Source organism: Hyperolius riggenbachi, chromosome 1, assembly GCF_040937935.1.
Source record: "Hyperolius riggenbachi isolate aHypRig1 chromosome 1, aHypRig1.pri, whole genome shotgun sequence".
Lineage (NCBI taxonomy): Eukaryota > Metazoa > Chordata > Amphibia > Anura > Hyperoliidae > Hyperolius > Hyperolius riggenbachi.
The window spans coordinates 605,118,936-605,137,027 of NC_090646.1; the positions used below are offsets into that span (position 1 = coordinate 605,118,936).

Consider the following 18,092-nt stretch of genomic DNA (forward strand, 5'->3'; position numbering starts at 1 on the left):
AGATGCTAATGTTTGTCAAAATATAAAAATGATATCACATTAACTGCAGTTAGCTGATTTGTGTTCGTTTTTTTTTTTGTTTATTGTTACATAATAGGGTGTAGTCAGCTGATTTATGTTCTTTTTTTCTGTTTAGTTATGTATAAGCTCTGAAATGTAACATACTCAACACTTAAAGTAGATAAGAGCAATTCAGGTTTGTCCATAGATGATTTCCATTCTCTGGGCCTTATTTTTTCATTGTGTTTTAAACAAGCTCTGTCAGTACTGTATTGCCCAAAGCTTTCAGTCAAACATTTCTGTTGTAAAACAAAAAACAAAATAAGTGGTAGTCCATGAAGTGTTGCTGTGTTGCACATTCAGTAGGAAACTAGGAATTACACTTGTAACATGTGTCACATAGTTAGAAAACAGAGGCACCAAGTGTAGAATAACATTTAGCAGTTTAAAATGGAGGTAAAGGTGGACTTACCGCCAGGTAAAAGGACAATAGGTGTTCACTAAAATACAGGTTAAAAACTCCACTGCAATGCGTTTTGTGGGACAACCCACTTCCTCACACCCATAATTAGTGTAGACACAAAAACACCTGCTCTGAATATTGGACACCTATTTTGGGGTGTGAAGTAGTGGTTTGGGTGGCCTTACAGCTCTAGCAAAGGCTGCTCCCCAGTTACATCCCTGGTTCTTAGGCATTCTTTTTTTAGGAGGGTAAAGCTTGGTCCACAGTAAATTATCCATGTTGTATGGTTACTGTGTACCTACCAGTGTCTACTGTGGGGTCTGCAGCCAAATGCTTAGCTCAAGAGGCTAGCTGGATTTTTGCTGTTTTTTAGCCCTGCAGATGACCAGGGATTTACTTTGGAAATCTGTGTATTGTTGTAGTTTACCATCATAAAATGACAAGACTTTAGAAGGACTTGAGGGCTTCTCTCCATGATGTAACACAGCATCAGTCAGATTATTTTAGCAGTGATTGCTCTTGTTATTTCAAGGCAGAGACCATTTTCTTCTTAGCTGTTTACAGCCATGTCTGGAGTTTTCTAATGTCATCAGTTTTTTTTTTTTTCAGAATAAATTAGCAAACTGTTATGTTGACCTCGCTCTGCCCAGTTTCAGCCTCTGCTATGTGTCCAGTTCAGTGCAAACCATCAGAAGTGATACCGAGATTATAACATTTCTGCCGCCCAAACGTGAAGCTCACGTCCGGGCGGCTGCTCTGCCGCGGTGCCGCGCTTCGACGTGCTGTCCCCTGGTAGCCCTGGGATCAGTGAACTGGAACATGGTTCCCGATCACCAATCCGTGTCCCCAGCAGAAAAACCAGAGCGCTCTTACAAGAGGCTTCAGTCTTTCTGCACGTAAAATTTTCCGCGCCCCCCTTGTGCTTCTGGTTAGCAAGAAGCACAAGGAGAAAAAAAAAAGGTGGCCATCTTGTGGCCAAATAGTAAAACTACATCTACATATTTTTTACATTACAATTTACACATACAATAACATTAAAAATTAACTGTTCATTTCCCACACCAAAATATTACCCAAATAAAATTTTTAATGGAAATTTTTTTTTTGAAATATGCGTTTGAAGGGGGTATACCACGAACATTTTTTAAATTATAAGCTTGTAAATAGTGATGGACACAAAACGGAAAAATGCACCTTTATTTCCAAATAAAATATTGGCGCCATACATTGTGATAGGGACAAAATTTAAATGGTGTCATAACCGAGACAAACAGGCAAATAAAATACATAGGTTTTAATTATGGTAGCATATATTATTTTAAAGCTATAATGGCCGCAAACTGAGAAATAATGAATTTTTTCCATTTTTTTCTTATTAATCCTGTTAAAATGCATTTATAAAAAAATAATTCTTAGCAAAGTGTACCACCCAAAGAAAGCCTACCTAGTGGCAGAAAAAACAAGATATAGATCAATAAATTGTGATAAGTAGTGATAAAGTTATTAGCGATAGCAAATAAATGGGAGGTAAAAATTGCTCTGATGCATAAGGTGAAAAATCGCCGCGGGCTGAAATGGTTTGCTTATCATATGTACAGGATGCTTCTGTGAAGCCTGGTACGAGAACTGTTTTGTTTTGTTTTTTTGCCAGCTGTGGATTGTTCATTGAAAAGAAAGCATCGGTTTACATTCTTAAAGGAGAAATCCTAACAATGCCACTGGAATGGACATTCAATAGGAACAAAATGTATAAGTTGTGCGTTGTAATCATTTTTGTCCTAGAAACATTTTTAGATATAAAGAGATTGCTATTCTGTAAACCCTCTGTTTAACCACCAGTCTTACCTCTCTCTTAACCACTTAAAGGACACCCGAAGCGAAAATAAACTAATGAAATAAATGATTGTATCTATCTTTTTTCACCTAAAAATGACTTTTTAAGATATTCCACAGTTTTACTTTATTTAAATCTACTTTTTAGGTTTTAACAGTTTTATAGTTTTTGCTCAATGACACATTCATTGAAGCATGCCAGAGCTAAAATCTATGAACTATTGACCCTTTTTATCTCTTTCCTGCTCTCAGAAGCCATTTTCTGCTAGGAAAGTGTTTTATCGTTGGAATTTCTTTTCAGTGAGGGTCACACTGTAGTCACTTCCTGTCTGAGTCAGCCACTTACATATCTGATATTTAACTCTTTCAGGCAGAGAAAGGAAAAAAAAAAAAAGAACACAGCATAGTTATTAGTGTGCTTAGCACTGTACATAACCATGTCTATTATGTCACATGTCACTTCGGGTATCCTTTAAGAACAACGGGCTTAAACCCCCCTAAAGACGCGGCCATTTTTTGCAAAATAGGCCACTGCAGCTTTAAGGTTTCGCTGCAGGGCCGTACAACTCAGCACACAAGTTATCTCCCCCCCCCCCCCCCCCCCCCCCCCCCCCCCACCCCCTCCTTTTCTGCCCACCAACAGAACTTTCTGTTGGTGGGGTCTGATCGCTCCCCCAATGTTTATTTATTTTTTTACAAATATTTTTTGTTTATTTTTTAAATAAACTCTTCAATTTGTTTTTACTTTTTTTTTTCCTTCCCTCCCTCCCTCCCACAATCAGCCAATGACAGCGATCGGTTGTCATAGGCTTCAGCCTATGACAGAGGATCACTCCTGAGGGTCTGAAGGGGACAGCCGTGTCATACGGCTGTCCCCAGTACAGCGCTGCCTTAGGTCGCAGCGCTGTACAGTGGCGGCCATCGCTGTGTAATAAACACAGCGATCGCCGCTGGGAGATCCAAGCAGAGATGCGCGCACATCTAAATAAAATATCTAGATAAAATATTATCAACATACATTGTACTAAGAACACAATTTAAATGTTGTAATAGCTGGGACAATCGGACAAATAAAATGTGTGGATTTTATGTATAAAAGCACATTTTATTTTAAGACTATAATGGCTAAAAACTGAGGAATATTTTTTTCCTTTTTTTTCTTATTATTCCCTTTACAGTGCATGTAAAATAAGACAATTCATAGCAAAAAGTACCACCCAAAGATAGCCTATTTTGTGGCGAAAAAAAAAACAATATACAGTAGGATGCGAAAGTTTGGGCAACCTTGTTAATTGTCATGCATTTCCTGTATAAATCGTTGGTTGTTACGATAAAAAATGTCAGTTAAATATATCATATAGGAGACACACACAGTGATATTTGAGAAGTGGAATAAAGTTTATTGGATTTACAGAAACTGTGCAATAATTGTTTAAACAAAATTAGGCAGGTGCATAAATTTGGGCACTGTTGTCATTTGATTGATTCCAAAACCTTTAGAACTAATTATTGGAACTCAAATTGGCTTGGTAAGCTCAGTGACCTACATACACAGGTGAATCGAATTATGAGAGTATTTAAGGGGGTCAACTGTAAGTTTCCCTCCTCTTTTAATTTTCTCTGAAAAGTAGCAACATGGGGCCCTCAAATTACCTGAAGGCAAAGATTGTTCACCATCATGTTTAGGGGAAGGCTACAGAAAGCTGTCTCGGAGATTTCAGCTGTCTGTTTCCACAGTTCGGAACATATTGAGGAAATGGAAGACCACAGGTTCAGTTCAAGTTAAGGCTTGAAGTGGCAGACCAAGAAATATCTCAGATAAACAGAAGCGACGAATGGTGAGAACAGTCAGAGTCAACCGACAGACCACTACCAAATTGAGTTATTTGGGCACAACGGGGTGTTGTGCAGGAAAAAGAACACCGCATTCCAGGAAAAACACCTGCTCCCTACAATAAAATATGATTTTGGTTCCATCATGCTGTGGGGCTGTGTGGCCAGTGCAGGGACTGGGAATCTTGTCAAAGTTGAGGGACGCATGGTTTCCACTCAATGTCAGCAGGTTCTGGAGACTAATGTCCAGGAATCGGTGACAAAGCTGAAGCTGCTCCGAGGATGAATCTTTCAACAAGACAACGACCCTAAATACTGCTCAAAATCCACTAAGGCATTCATGCAGAGGAACAAGTACAACGTTCTGGAATAGCCATCTCAGTCCCCAGACTGGAAGCCATCAAACCTGAAAGAACTAGAGATGTTTTGTCCAAAATGGTCCAAAATACCTTCAACCAGAATCCAGACTCTCATTGGAACCTACAGGAAGCATTTAGAGTCTGTAATTTCTGCAAAAGGAGGATCTACTAAATATTGATTTCATTTCTTTTTTTGTGGTGCCCAAATTTATACACCTGCCTAATTTTGTTCAAACAATTATTGCACACTTTCTGTAAATCCAATAAACTTAATTTCACTTCTCAAATATCACTGTGTGTGTTTATTATATGATATACTAGCTGTTTGCCTGGCGTTGCCCGGGTATGTATTTGGCTGGTGTCTGCTCCACCCACTTTTTCTAACCCTAACACACAATTACTCAATGACCAAGTTTGTGAGCTTTGTGGTCTTTTTGCATCAATAATTTGCATTGAAATGAAAAAATCTAATGGGTTGTTTGTGGCTCCACCCCCCCTTTCTGAATTTGAACCCCAGTCACCCAATGACCAACTGTACCAGGTTTGAGGCCTGTGCCATTAACTGTGCAAGAATGGTAGCAATTAAATATTCCCTTGAAAAGCAATAGGTGAATCTTTATACACATTTGTAGGCTCCACCCACTTTTCTGAATATTAATCCCATTCACTGAGTGACCAACTGTGCAAAGTTTAAGAACCCTCCCATTAATAGTGTAAGAATGGCTGCAGTTTACATTTTCCCAGTGAAATTTGTATTTGTCTCCACCCACTGATGACCCAGCGTTGCCCGGGTATGTATTGGACTGGTGTTGGTTCCGCCCACTTCTTCTAACCCTAACGCACAAACACTGGGGTCTTTGGCATCAATAAGTTGCATTTTACCATTGAAATTAAACAAATCTGATTGGCTGTTTTTGGCCCACTCGATTTTCAGAATTTAAACCCCAGTCTCCCAGTGACTGTACCAGATTTGAGGCCTCTGCCATCAAGAGTGTATGAATGGCAGCAATGTAAATATTCCCCTTGAAAATCAAAAGGTCATTTTTGATTGGCTGCTTTAGGCTCCACCCACTTTCCTGAATATTAGTCCCAGTCACCCAGTGGCCCACTGTGTCAAGTTTGAGAACCCTGCCAATAACAGAATGGCTGAAATCAATCTAAACAATCTGATTGGCTGTTTGTGGCTACACCCACTTTAGTGAATTTGGACCCCTGTCACCCAATAACTGACTGTATCAGGTTTGAGACCTCTGCCATTAACAGTGTAAGAATGGTAGCAATGTAAATGTTCCCCCTTGAAAATCAATAGGTGCATTTTGATTGGCTGTTTTTAGGCTTCACCCACATTTCTGAATATTAATCCCAGTCACCCAGTGGCCAATTGTGTCAAGTTTGGGAACCCTGCCATGTAAAAAATTAAGTTGTTGGCGCCGCACACTTTTTCTAACCTTGACATACAGTCACTCAATTATCAAGTTTATCAGCTTTGGGATCCTTGGTATCAATACTTTGTATATTCCCATTGAAAAATAAACAAATCTGATTGGCTGTTTGTGGCTCCGCCCCCTTTCTGATTTTTAACCCTAATCACCCAGTGACCAACTGTACCAGGTTTGAGGCATCTGCTATTAACAGTATAAGAATGGTAGCAGCTTAAATATTCCCTTTGAAAATCAAAAGGTGAATTTTTATTGGCTGTTGTAGGCTCCACCTACCTTCCAAATTATTAATCTCATTCACTCAGTGACCAACTGTGCAAAGTTTGAGAACCCTGCAATTAACGGTGTAAGAATGGCTACAGTTTATATTTTCATAGTAAAATTTGTTTTTGGCTCCGCCCACTTTTTGTAACCTGGACACTCAGTCACTCAATGACCAAGTGTGTGAGCTTACAGGTTCCTGACATCAAAAATGTGTGAATGGAAGCAGTTTATCCACCAAGGAAATCTGATTGGCTGTTTGCGGCCCCGAACCTTTAGTGAATTTGGACCCCAGTCACCCAAAGACCGACTGTAGCAAGTTTGAAGCCTCTGCCATTAACAGTGTAAGAATGGCAGCAGTTTAAATATTCCCCTTGAAAATCAATAGGTGAATTTTGATTGGCTGTTGTAGGCTCCACCCTCTTTCTTGAATCTTAATCGCATCCACCCAGTGACCAACTGTGGCAAGTTTGAGAACCCTGCGATTTACAGTCTAAGAATGGCTGCAGTTTACATTTTACCATTTAAAATGAATGGCTGAAATTTGATTGGCTGTTTTATGCTCCGCCCACTTTTCCTGGATTTGTAACCTCGGTCACCAAGTGACCAACTGTGCCTAGTGTGGGGACTCTGGCTTGATTACTGTGAGAATGGCAGCCTTTTACATTTTTTCCATTGACTTGAATGGGTGAGATTTGATTGGCTGTTTGTAGCTCTGCCCCCACGTGTGCACTGGGGCCGCGAGACTCCCAGAACATATCATCCCAGGTAGTAAGGGATCTGTATACCAAGTTTTGTTCAAATCGGTCAAGCCGTTTTCGACGCACGCACGCACACACGCACACGCACACACACACACACACACACACACACACACACACACACACACACACACACACACACACACACACACACACACACACACACACACACACACACACACACACACACGTATCATAACAGCCAACGATTTATACAATTAACAAGGTTGCCCAAACTTTCGCATCCCACTGTATACAGCATTTCAGTGTGATAAGTAACAACATTTTACTCTGCCCCTTAAAGGGAACCTAAACTGAGAAGGATATGAATATTTTTCCTTATTTTAAAAGGAAAAGTTTAAAATAACAGTTGCCTGACTCTCCTGCTGATCCTGTGCCTCTAATACTTTTAGCCACAGCCCCGAACAAGCATGCAGATCAGGTGCTGACTGAAGTCAGACTGGATTAGCTGCATGCTTGTTTCAGGTGTGTGATTTAGCCACTGCTGCAGCCAAAGAGATCAGCAGGACTGCCAGGCAACTGGTATTGTTTAAAAGGAAACACCCATATCTCTCTCAGTTTAGGTTCCCTTTAAGGAGTTAAGGTAGTTTATGGATTTATGGTAGGTGTTTTGAAGCCAGTTATATAAAGTTATATAAAGTTTAAAAAAAGAAATAATTTAATTAGGCACAAGGGTTAAAGGAACTGAAAAATAAATCTCATTTGACTGAAACGCGGAGGAATATAATTTGCAGCCATCGGCTGTTCATAGCGGCAGCACTTTGACCCCTGAATAGGCAGACAGCAATCACGGCTCTATTCTGGGGAACATAGATTTTTATAAATGGAAAATGTGCAGTAATCGCCACCCTAGCTGGGGGGGACGTCACAAATGGAACAGTTGCAGCAATGAAATATTCACCTTCTGTTAGTGTTTTTTTATTTTTAATTCAAAGCAGAAAAGGCCTATTGATCAAAAAAAGTTCAAAAGGATATTGTGTCAATAGGAGCCATTTATTTTCCATTGTGTCTAATTTGGAGCAAATTACTGTAATTGCAGGCTTTGTGTATGGTAGTGCCACTTAAAAACCACTGCTGAATACATTCAATCTTTGTGTTCCCCTAGCAGTTCCAAAGCTGATCAATTTATTTATTGTTGTGAACTTGGGCCACATTTAGCGCGCTGCATAAATCTTCTTAGATGGCTACTCTGGACTATTGAATATTCATTGTTTGAATTCTATTAGCTTTAATCTAAACGGGAGCTGGCGAGTAAGAACAAGATGCAGGTGGTCTGGAAAGATTAATATTGATGCAGAAATTGCAGACGTGCCATATGCACCTGTTCCAGACTAATATGTTGTAAGGCTTTACTAATAGATGAATATTCTACTTAGGGGCTCTGGTTGCATCTGAAATTTGGAGTCTCTATATCTAGCACATTAAACTTAATGACGTGCTAAGATTTTTCATGAAGGATTGTAAGTGGCGTGTGGCTTTTCAGACACCCCCTAAATTGTTAGGATGTCCAAATTACCTTGAAACAAACATTAGCTCCTTTGGGACTGCACTGCTCTGGTCTCTTCAGGTCTCTGGCCTGTTCTTCTATTTAAGAACAGTGATTGGCTAACAGGGTCAGGAGCAGGGCTGTGGAGTCGGTACAAAAACTCCAACTCAGACTCCTCAGTTTAGGAAACCTCCGACTCCAGGTACCCAAAACTTCAGCGCGGCCGCGTGAGATGCAATGACGTCATCGGACGTCCCCCCAGGCTATACTGCGCAGGCGCAGTACAGTCCGTAGGACGTCCGATGACGTCAGCGCAACCGCTTGAAACGCACGGAGCGCAAGGAGAAGCCCGACCAGGAAGCTGGCCATGTCGGGTGAGCCACCGGAGAAGACTGGGTGCCTCTGGAGCGGCGTCGAGGGCACATCCTGCCTGCCACAGGCTGGAGGAAGCCCCAGGTAAGTGGATTAGTATTTTTATTTTTTTAACCAACTCCGTGGACCCTCCGTTTAAAGTATATGGCTCATAAATGATACTCCATGAACAACCACCATATTCACCTTACTGTCCCCCGCAGGGCTAGGGACTCGATCATTAGGGCAACAGTTTGAAACTGACTTCTCTACAGACGCATCGCTAGCCTAGGAGCTAGCGATATGCCAGTTATTATGGATTGGGAAGGAGGGACAACACATGGCACACGACAGAGTGACTTCCTATGGGCAGATTAAGTGGGAGAAAAGTGCACTTCGAGGTTGCTAGGTCATCGGACAATGCTGAACACCCAGGTTGCCAGATCTTTAGGTGATCTCGGAAGGCTCCCGTACCCTTGCTAGATGCAGACGGTCTTTATCGACCACCCCGGCCAGGTTTACAAAGGTAATATTGTACAGTTAAGATTGTATTGTCGATGTGCACCATCTTTACATTGCAGTAATGAATTCACTCGCAAATGGATAGCAACCAATCACATTCCCGGTGCCTGGTCAATGGGCATTAGGGCAAAAGTAACTGGGGGGGGGGGCTAGCAATCCCTCTTCACCCCTTCGCAGCCCCCAAGCCAACTCCCAGGACCCATCCCATCACACTCCCAGCCACACAATCATTAGGTGTCCATCATATGTCCCCAGGAGCATTGTAAGGGACCCCATTATTCCCCTCCTCCTTTCCCTTGTGAATTCAGAATGTACACACAGCGGGGTCTTACCTTATCCAGGCAGGACACAGGAGGCAGCGCCATGCTCTATGCTCCGGACTTCTCCCCATGACGCCTCTCTTCCTAGTTCCCTGCTGGCATGTATGGGATCACCATAGCTGGAGGTTAGGGGGGGACACATCTTGGGAGGCTTATACAGACTCTGGGGCAATTGCCCCCTTTGCCTCTATGGATGTGCCTTCCCTGCGCATTCCTGTAACCTTTTTTTACCGTTTACGAAAGCAGGCCTCTTGCTGTGGTCATTTTTTCCACTCTGGCTGGTTGGCGGATTTCATTGTTTTGCAGTTATGGTTTGTTCTATGTATTTTACAGCGTCTGCATTTGTCATTTCATGTAGCACTGCCTTCTCGCAAGCAGAAATTGAACAATCGCTCTTAAAACGTAATTTACATTATTTTCTGATGTTCATCTGCAGTGTGCGCTGTAGCAGAGAAAATATTTGATGAGCTCTTGTTACCGAACTCGCGCTGCTCCATTGCTGAGAGTGGCAAGATTGTATTCTTAAATCTTAGGGTAATGTTCACATCAAGAAATTCATTTGCTCAGCTTGCTACTTACACTATCATTTAGTGATTGATTCTCTGTGGGGTACAGTCAATAAATACTTACAGCGCTGCTTAAAATATGCTCCCTACAATAATATCTTAGAGGAAATGAGCTGTTTGTGTCACAGCAGCACAAAAAATAAAAAAGGAGTATTATCTAAGAGCGGACTCTTAAATAGTATCTCCGACAGAGATCTTCACATATATTGATTAATGCCCTTACATTAATAGCTTAGGCATTTCATATTATGGAAATAGGAATCTTTAAAGATTTTTTTTCTATTATGATCAGAAATGCATCCAGTTACTTTCATTGACATGCTGAATTTTTAAAGTTAGACCATGCAGGTCAAGTCAACACAACAAAATGCCATTTTGTTTGGCACTGCCCATTACAGTGTATTAATGTGAAATAACAGATCTTTCTTTTGCTTGGGTCAGTTCACAAGAGATTAGTGAACCATATAAAAAATAGAAATGTACAGATGAAGTTTTACCACTTGCCCTTCACTGTATCACATATCTACTTCCCTTGAAAACTTCACAACAGCTCTAGGGGCGTATATATGGGGAATAGGAAGCCAATCAAACTGCCTGTTATTATTATTATTATTTATTTATATAGAGCCAACATATTCCGCAGCACTTTATAAATAATAACCAGCGTAAGCGAGATGCATGTGCTCATACATAAAATGAAAGTAAACACACATACATATCACTTCCTGTGTACTGTTCACAGTACACAGGATAATGTGTGGGGACATCTAGTGGACAAAAATTAAAAATACATTTAACATACATTAAAAAAAATAAATTCCCCATTAGTTATGAACCCCTTCTACCCCCTACCAAAATAAGCACTTGTAAAAAAAAGTGACAGCGTTTAAAAAAAAATACATAAATAGTTACCTTAGGGTCTTAACTTTTTTAATGTGTATGTCATGAGAGTATATTACTGTTCTTTTTGCAAATAAAGGCTTGTAATTATTGCTGTCGTATAAAAAAACACAAATCTGAAAAAAAATGCACCTTTAACTCCAATAAAAATATTGGCATCATACATAATTTACATTATCAATGTAAATGTGTTGTAATAACAAGGACAAAAGGGCAAATAACGTGTGGGTTTTATCTACAGTAGCACTTTTTAGTTTCAAACTATAATGGCTGAAACCTGAGAAATAATGACTTTATTTTTATTCCCTTTAAAATGCATAAGAAATAAAATAATTTTGAGCAAAAAAATACCACCAAAAGAAAGGCTTTTAGGTGTGATAAGTAGCGATACATTTATTAGCAAATGATTGGAAGGAGTGGGAAATGTGAAAATTGCCCTGTTTTTAAGGGAAAAATTGCCTGTGGTAGGGAAGTGGTTAAAGAGTTGAAAAAGATGTTTGCATGAATTTGATTTTCATACTAGTACAAGGACTGGCCATGCATCCAATTCATTTACTTTAACATGTAGAAACGTATTTTAAGGTGCCTTGCAGGATTGGTACATATTTACATGTATTTATATTTATGTTACACAGATGCATAAAAGAACTATAGCAGCACAATGATTATTATTATTTTTTATTTATATAGCGCCAACATTTTCCATAGCGCTGTACATTTTCCGTAGCACTGTACATAGTAAAAATACAAATATTAGAGAGCATATATACATGGAACATTCAAACCTTTGTACAATCAGGACATCCAGCAATACAAATACAGTACATAGTTGATGTGTGGTTTGTAACAATGCAACAAGGGTTTATATTCTGCGGTCACTTGACTGTGAATTAGCTCAGTTCCCTCCCTCTGGCATTTTATGTTGTGCTCATTTTCAGCCATAATATCTATCCGTAGTGTATCTGTAAAGCATTGTCCCACAAGCAATCCGTTTTCTTTTCCTTTTCTGAACAATAGCACACTCTCGGAGTTGGAAAAACTTCCTGCGTGCTGCTTCCTGTATCCATGGTAACCGTTTATATCCTGTCTGGCTCTGTGAACCAATGGGGAGTGAAACATTTCCTGCTGTAGTTCACTGGTAAAGAAAAAGAAAAATACACATTGTCACAATTTCTTCTAAACGTTATCTGTTTAAAAAAAAAACAACAACCAAAAACTGATTCTATGTGGTTCTTTCTAAAATGACCATCCATCTCGGGGTAAGTGACATCGCTTTCCTTACAACATGTTTGTGTTAGTTTGTTTTCTAAGTTAGATAATGCATGAGTACATAGGTGGGAGTAAAGAAAGATTGTTTCTTCTAAACTACGTTGTGCCTTGGATTTTTCAGTGCAAATTATAAAGCAGGGCTAAATACTATTACAACTTCCCAGCCAAGTTCAATAGCGTATGTGCTTTATTTTGTTAATAGTAAAAATATCTTTGTTTGAGCTGCACCTAATTTTATTACATTTAGTCCTGAATTGTTGCAAAACATTGCATAAAATGTGAACATAGTAAAGTCAGATGATACGTCATGCACCAGGAATGTGGTGTAAAGTGACCAGGCGTAACAAAGGGGACATAAATCCTTGTATAAGTAAAATTATACTTCAGCCTTCTTTTGATAGGCGTTTTGTACACTTTTATTAGCAGAGTGTGTAAAATACACACAACAGAACGCTCAGTAGTTATTTAGCTCTTTTGATATTCTTTAGTAGTTTTGGAGCACCATTTTCTTCTAATAGATAGCTTTCAGTTTATTGTTACGGGTAGTCCATTATTTTCTAGCTCTTGTTAGAAAAGAGGAAATATTTTTTTTTGTACTGTATTTTGTTAAAGGATGAAAGTGTACAAGTGTGCAGTGGTTTTTGTTTTGGACTGTAACTCCCTAGCAATTAATTAGCTTTTTCATCTTCAAGACTTGCTATTCTACATCACCTCAGAAAATATGTGCCTGCTTGCTGGACAGAAAGTAATTGTAAAGTGTTAGCGTACTTCAGCTCCAGGACGTTTTTATAAGTCAAACAGTGCTGCTGCCGCTGTGTGCGCATGCATTCCTGTGCACGTGAAAATAGTGAAAAGAAAACCACCATAGAAAAAATACACCTTTATTTCCAAATAATATATTTTCACCATATTTTGTACTAGGGAAATAATTAAAATGTTGTGATAACCAGGACAAATAGGCAGATAAAATGTGTGGGTTTTATGCACAGTAGCATTGTTTATATTAAAACTATAGGGGATGAAATTGGAGAAATAGTGTTTTTTTTTTTCATTTTTTCCTTGTTTTTCCCTTTAAAATGCATAGAAAATAAAGTAATTACTGAAAACAAATATCAACCTGAAAAAGCCCAATTGGTGGTGAAAAAAACAAGATCTAGATCATTTCATTGTGATTAGTAGTGATCAAGCTATTGGCAGATGAAAGGGATGAGCACTGTAAGGTGAAAATCGCTCTTGTCCGTTAGGGTAAAAAGTAAACGCCTTTGGGGTGAAGTGGTTAAAGTTAGATTACACTTATTTTTGCCCTAATGCATCAAACACAGTAAAAATTAATATGAAACACTAAAAGACTACTTTGATGTAATTTCAATGCATATTTACCTCACTGCACACATGTAAGTCTTGAGGGACACATAAAATGGCAAGGAGGGCTTGGCCCGTGGGCTTTGATCTTGACACCTGTGCTTTAGATCATTGATTAACTTTCAGTATAGTACTTCTTTATTGGCTACCTCTGATATATATATATATATATATATATATATATATATATATATATATATATATATGTGTGTGTGTATGTGTATATACATATATATCTCAAAAAAATCCTCGTTCGTAGCTGTTCTCAATTTTGTAGTGACTAACTTTAACATTGCGATTTATTTTAATATAAATGGAAACCATGTTGTTATAAAGGTGGTTAATTGGGATGGTCAATGAGATGCAAATAATTTTGAGTTCATGCAGCAATATGCCAATTTTAAATGCAAATGTATGCAGCTTAAATATGAACCAATCATATCCTGCTGAGGTAAAATTTGATTGGTCCATTTTCAAGCTCCATAAATCTGCATACAAAATTTGCATGATCCTGCATCACCTTGAAATTATTTACATCTTATCGACCATCCCTAGTTGTTAACAGGAAACTTGACAGTGACAGAATTCTAATTTTTTTTTTTTTTTGGGGGGGGGGGGGGTGTTTGAGTCGGTGGTTGTGAAGTATGTTTTTAACTTTACTCAGCAAGAGCTATTATTGACTGTTTGTTTTGCTTTTTGCTAGCCAGGGCAATTATGAGCATCAGACAAAGGGACGTTTATGGATCAGAAAATGTGGTCACATCACTGCAAGTCTCTCTCTTTGGCTGTTTGTTTCTCTTGCTTCTGCAGAGGCTGGTCACCGGCTGCCCCACTGTTTGCCATATCTGCTCAGAAAGGCAGGTTAATTGCCGCAGCTTGGGTCTAAATAGTATACCAAGGAACTTTCCAAAGACAGCAACTCTTATTTATTTAAGTGGCAACAATCTCACCAATATATCTCCTAATGAACTCAATGGACTTACGTTGCTCGCTGTACTTTATTTGAACAACTCTGGCATTTCGTACATCCATCCTAAAGCACTTTATTCTCTGCAAAAGCTCTATTACCTGTATCTCAATGATAACTTCATCCAGCGTTTAGATGTGGGAGTATTTGATGGACTCATGAACCTTCACTATTTACACCTGCAACAGAATCAGATTGATTTGCTCCCTCAAGGATTATTTAGTCACCTGAGCTCAGTGCGTTATTTAACTCTTCAGAAGAACAGGCTCCGTGTCCTCGGCAGTGATATGTTCTTTGGGATGACTAGCCTTTACACTCTAAATTTAGCTAACAATAATATCTCACGGATATCTGACACTGCATGGCGTCACTTGGAAGTCCTTGAAATTCTATACCTTGATGGCAACCATCTGATGCAGATCCCTTCCAATGCGCTGGGATTACTCAAAGGTCTCAAAAGACTTTCCCTGTCAAATAACCAAATTGGATCAATTCACAGTTTTGCCTTCCGAGGCCTTGTTTCATTGCAGTATTTGTTTTTAGAGAATGCCAATATTCAGGCTATTAGTGATAGGTCTTTTAGTGGGCTCAGCAACCTTAAACAACTCATTTTAAGTAAGAATAGGTTGCACACCCTTGATTCAAAATCTTTTACCCATTTGGAGCACTTGGCGTACTTGCAGCTGGATCAAAACAACATAGTGTCTATAGCTGAGGAGACCTTTGAAGAAATGGGACCATCCCTAAAAGTTCTGAACCTGGCGTATAATAACTTCACATCTTTGCGGCCTAAAGTTCTTCAACCTTTAATTTCCTTAAGTTACTTGCAAGCAAACAACAATCCATGGGACTGTGATTGCAATTTGTTAGGCCTTAGAACCTTTTTACTAGCTTCATCGTTTAAATATAGTATTCATTGTCAGTCTCCCCCACAGCTACGAAATCGTCCGCTGGGCAATGTGAAAATGGCTGAGCTTGAGACCTGTGTCTTCACCACCACTGAAGTTCCACCCAGAAAGCCCCCTGAGTTGAATGTGGCCACCACAGGAGACATGCATGGACATATGAAAAGTGCTACATACAAGCCACTCTTTTTTAGCTCTCAGAGCACGGACCGGATGTTGGCATTTGCTGAACCTGCATCCACAGTATCTACGATCAGTGATGTTCATGCTAACGCAACACAGGCCACCGATGCATGGTCACTCACAGATGTAACACATCTTCTACCAATGAATTTAACTGAAGGCAAAGAATTTTACTTGCCACCAGATGTGCCTGTGTCCCTTAACCCTGTTGTGATATGCCAGCAGAGTGATGAAAATCTGAACCAGTCTTTATACATTTTGCTCTCATTTTTCTTATTTGCTTGTACAGTCATTCTCTTGCTAACCGTTAAATTTATTCAGCTTAAGAGAAAACTCCAAACTCCAGAAAACCAAGGAGACAGCGTGCTGGAATACTATAGCTGTTACCAGTCCGGCAGGTACCAGATGACTGCTCCAGCACGGGTTACACCCCTCACAAGCCCTGAAATGGACTTGATAAGGCCCCTCAAGCAGTCTCCACCAGATGCTCAAACTCAAGTCATCCTGTTTGAGCACTCTGCCCTCTAGCATGGCCTATAAGGAAGATTTCTCCACTGTAACTGTAATATATATACCTGGGAATTTGGATTTCCACGTAACATAGTTGCTATCATTTTTTTCCCACTCTTTAAATTTAAAGTGGATCCTAGATGAAAAACTAACTATAACAAGTAACTTGTCTGTATATCTTATCTAAAGTATATATAGTTTACACAGCAAATATAGCTGCAAACAGCTTCAACAGTATATGATTATTTCTTCCTGTGATGCAATGAGGGCAGCCATGTTCGGTTTGTGATCATTACACACAGGCAAGCTGCTCTGCATCTCCAGCCCTCAGCCTGTGAAAACGTCCCTCCCCTCTGCCTCTGAAAAATCTGGCTAGTAACACCTCCTTCTCCTCCTGCCCAGACTGAGCTCCCATAAGCCCTTGCTACATGGGTCTGAGAGTGCCAAGGCACTGGAGAAGCTGTGGGTGAGGCTTGTTTAGTTTATAGGAAATTAAAATATTAAAACAACAAAAAAGTATTGAGCTTGAAAAAATACCCTATAAACTATATGAAAGGAACACAATTATGCAATGAGTAAACGTTTATCTTGGATCCACTTTAATTTAAATGGCTTCGGATAAGATCTGCAAAGTCTCAGACTTGTAATAAAGCATCTTGCTTATACATTTCACTATATTTTGATCCTCTATTATTCAACATTTTCCAGATTAGATTAGTGGAGAAATATGTGGCACAATAGACTGCACAAGATAAAATACTGCAGGTATTTGCCTATTTCAGTAGGAAATATTTTCATCTTCAACCAAGGGATTTCTAGTAAGAGAAATCTTCAAGTAAAATCTGCCAGTACCAGTAGGCTGCCATATTTGGCACAGCCAGTGCTGTGTATGGTTTAACTTTAGCTCGAAAAATGGGGGAGAAACCGAGAGCCCAATATGGTGCAGTATGTTAATATGGAGAGATCTGTTGTGAATAAATGTGATGATTATACTCACAAGGGTGGGTCGCCACAAAGGCAACCACTGGACAGGCCGGCGGGGAGAATTGTAACCTGACCCCGCTCAGGTTTAAAAAGTCGCACTCTGTAGATAGGAGTAAATGGGGTTACACCCCTCCACCAAGGGTGGACTAAATAATATTGAAATACGATAACAGAGCCGCCAAGCAGAATAAAATTATACCTTGTTCATGACCTAATTTTGCACCCTCCAAAAATCGTTTGCCTGAAGAAGCTGGACTGTTTTAACAATTTAACTAATTTTATTCTACTTGGCGCCTCTGTTATCGTATTTCAATATGGTTTAACTTTAGTTACATCTTTGTATAGATCCTTTCTAGAAAGTGCTTTTGGTAATACCGAGAATCTCCTTTGATGAGATAGACTAGTCCAAAATCTGTCAGATCTATTAGGTTTTAACTACCTGCTGTAAGTGACGGCAACATGAGAGTAAAGTTGACTAGCGTGCATAGTACTCGGGAAAGAAAAAGTACATTTTATATGTATGTATTTTACAATTTCTAAAAATAAATAAATATATGGTCAAGCCATGCATGGTTACCTATAGAGTTCCATTGCATCTCGTAAATGGTTAACTTTTTTGGTGGTATCCCTAATTTAGCTCGGGGGTTACTTTTTACAGCAATTAGCAGGTAACCCCGAGCTACACTCGTGGGTACTGATAGAAGGGCCAGGTGCAGGGATCGCAGTGGAGCTCTAGCGTCTCTCACCTCCCCGGGATCCAGCGTCAGCAGCTTATCTTCTCCTGTCCCTCCAGGGTT

General features: G+C 39.6%; 1 protein-coding gene across 2 annotated transcripts in view; it reads left to right on the forward strand.

Annotated features, from left to right (window-relative positions):
• IPO11 (importin 11) overlaps positions 1–18,092 on the forward strand; it is a 604,534-nt gene that overhangs the window by 413,825 nt on the left and 172,617 nt on the right. Inside the window, exon 28 of one of the 2 annotated variants that reach the window (XM_068249679.1) lies at positions 14,450–14,696. The exons of the other annotated variant lie outside the window; for it this stretch is intronic. Coding sequence (XP_068105780.1) covers positions 14,450–14,612 — 163 coding nt within the window. The 3' untranslated portion in view covers positions 14,613–14,696. Of the gene's footprint in view, positions 1–14,449; positions 14,697–18,092 lie in introns of those variants that run through there. 2 annotated transcript variants of the gene reach the window in all.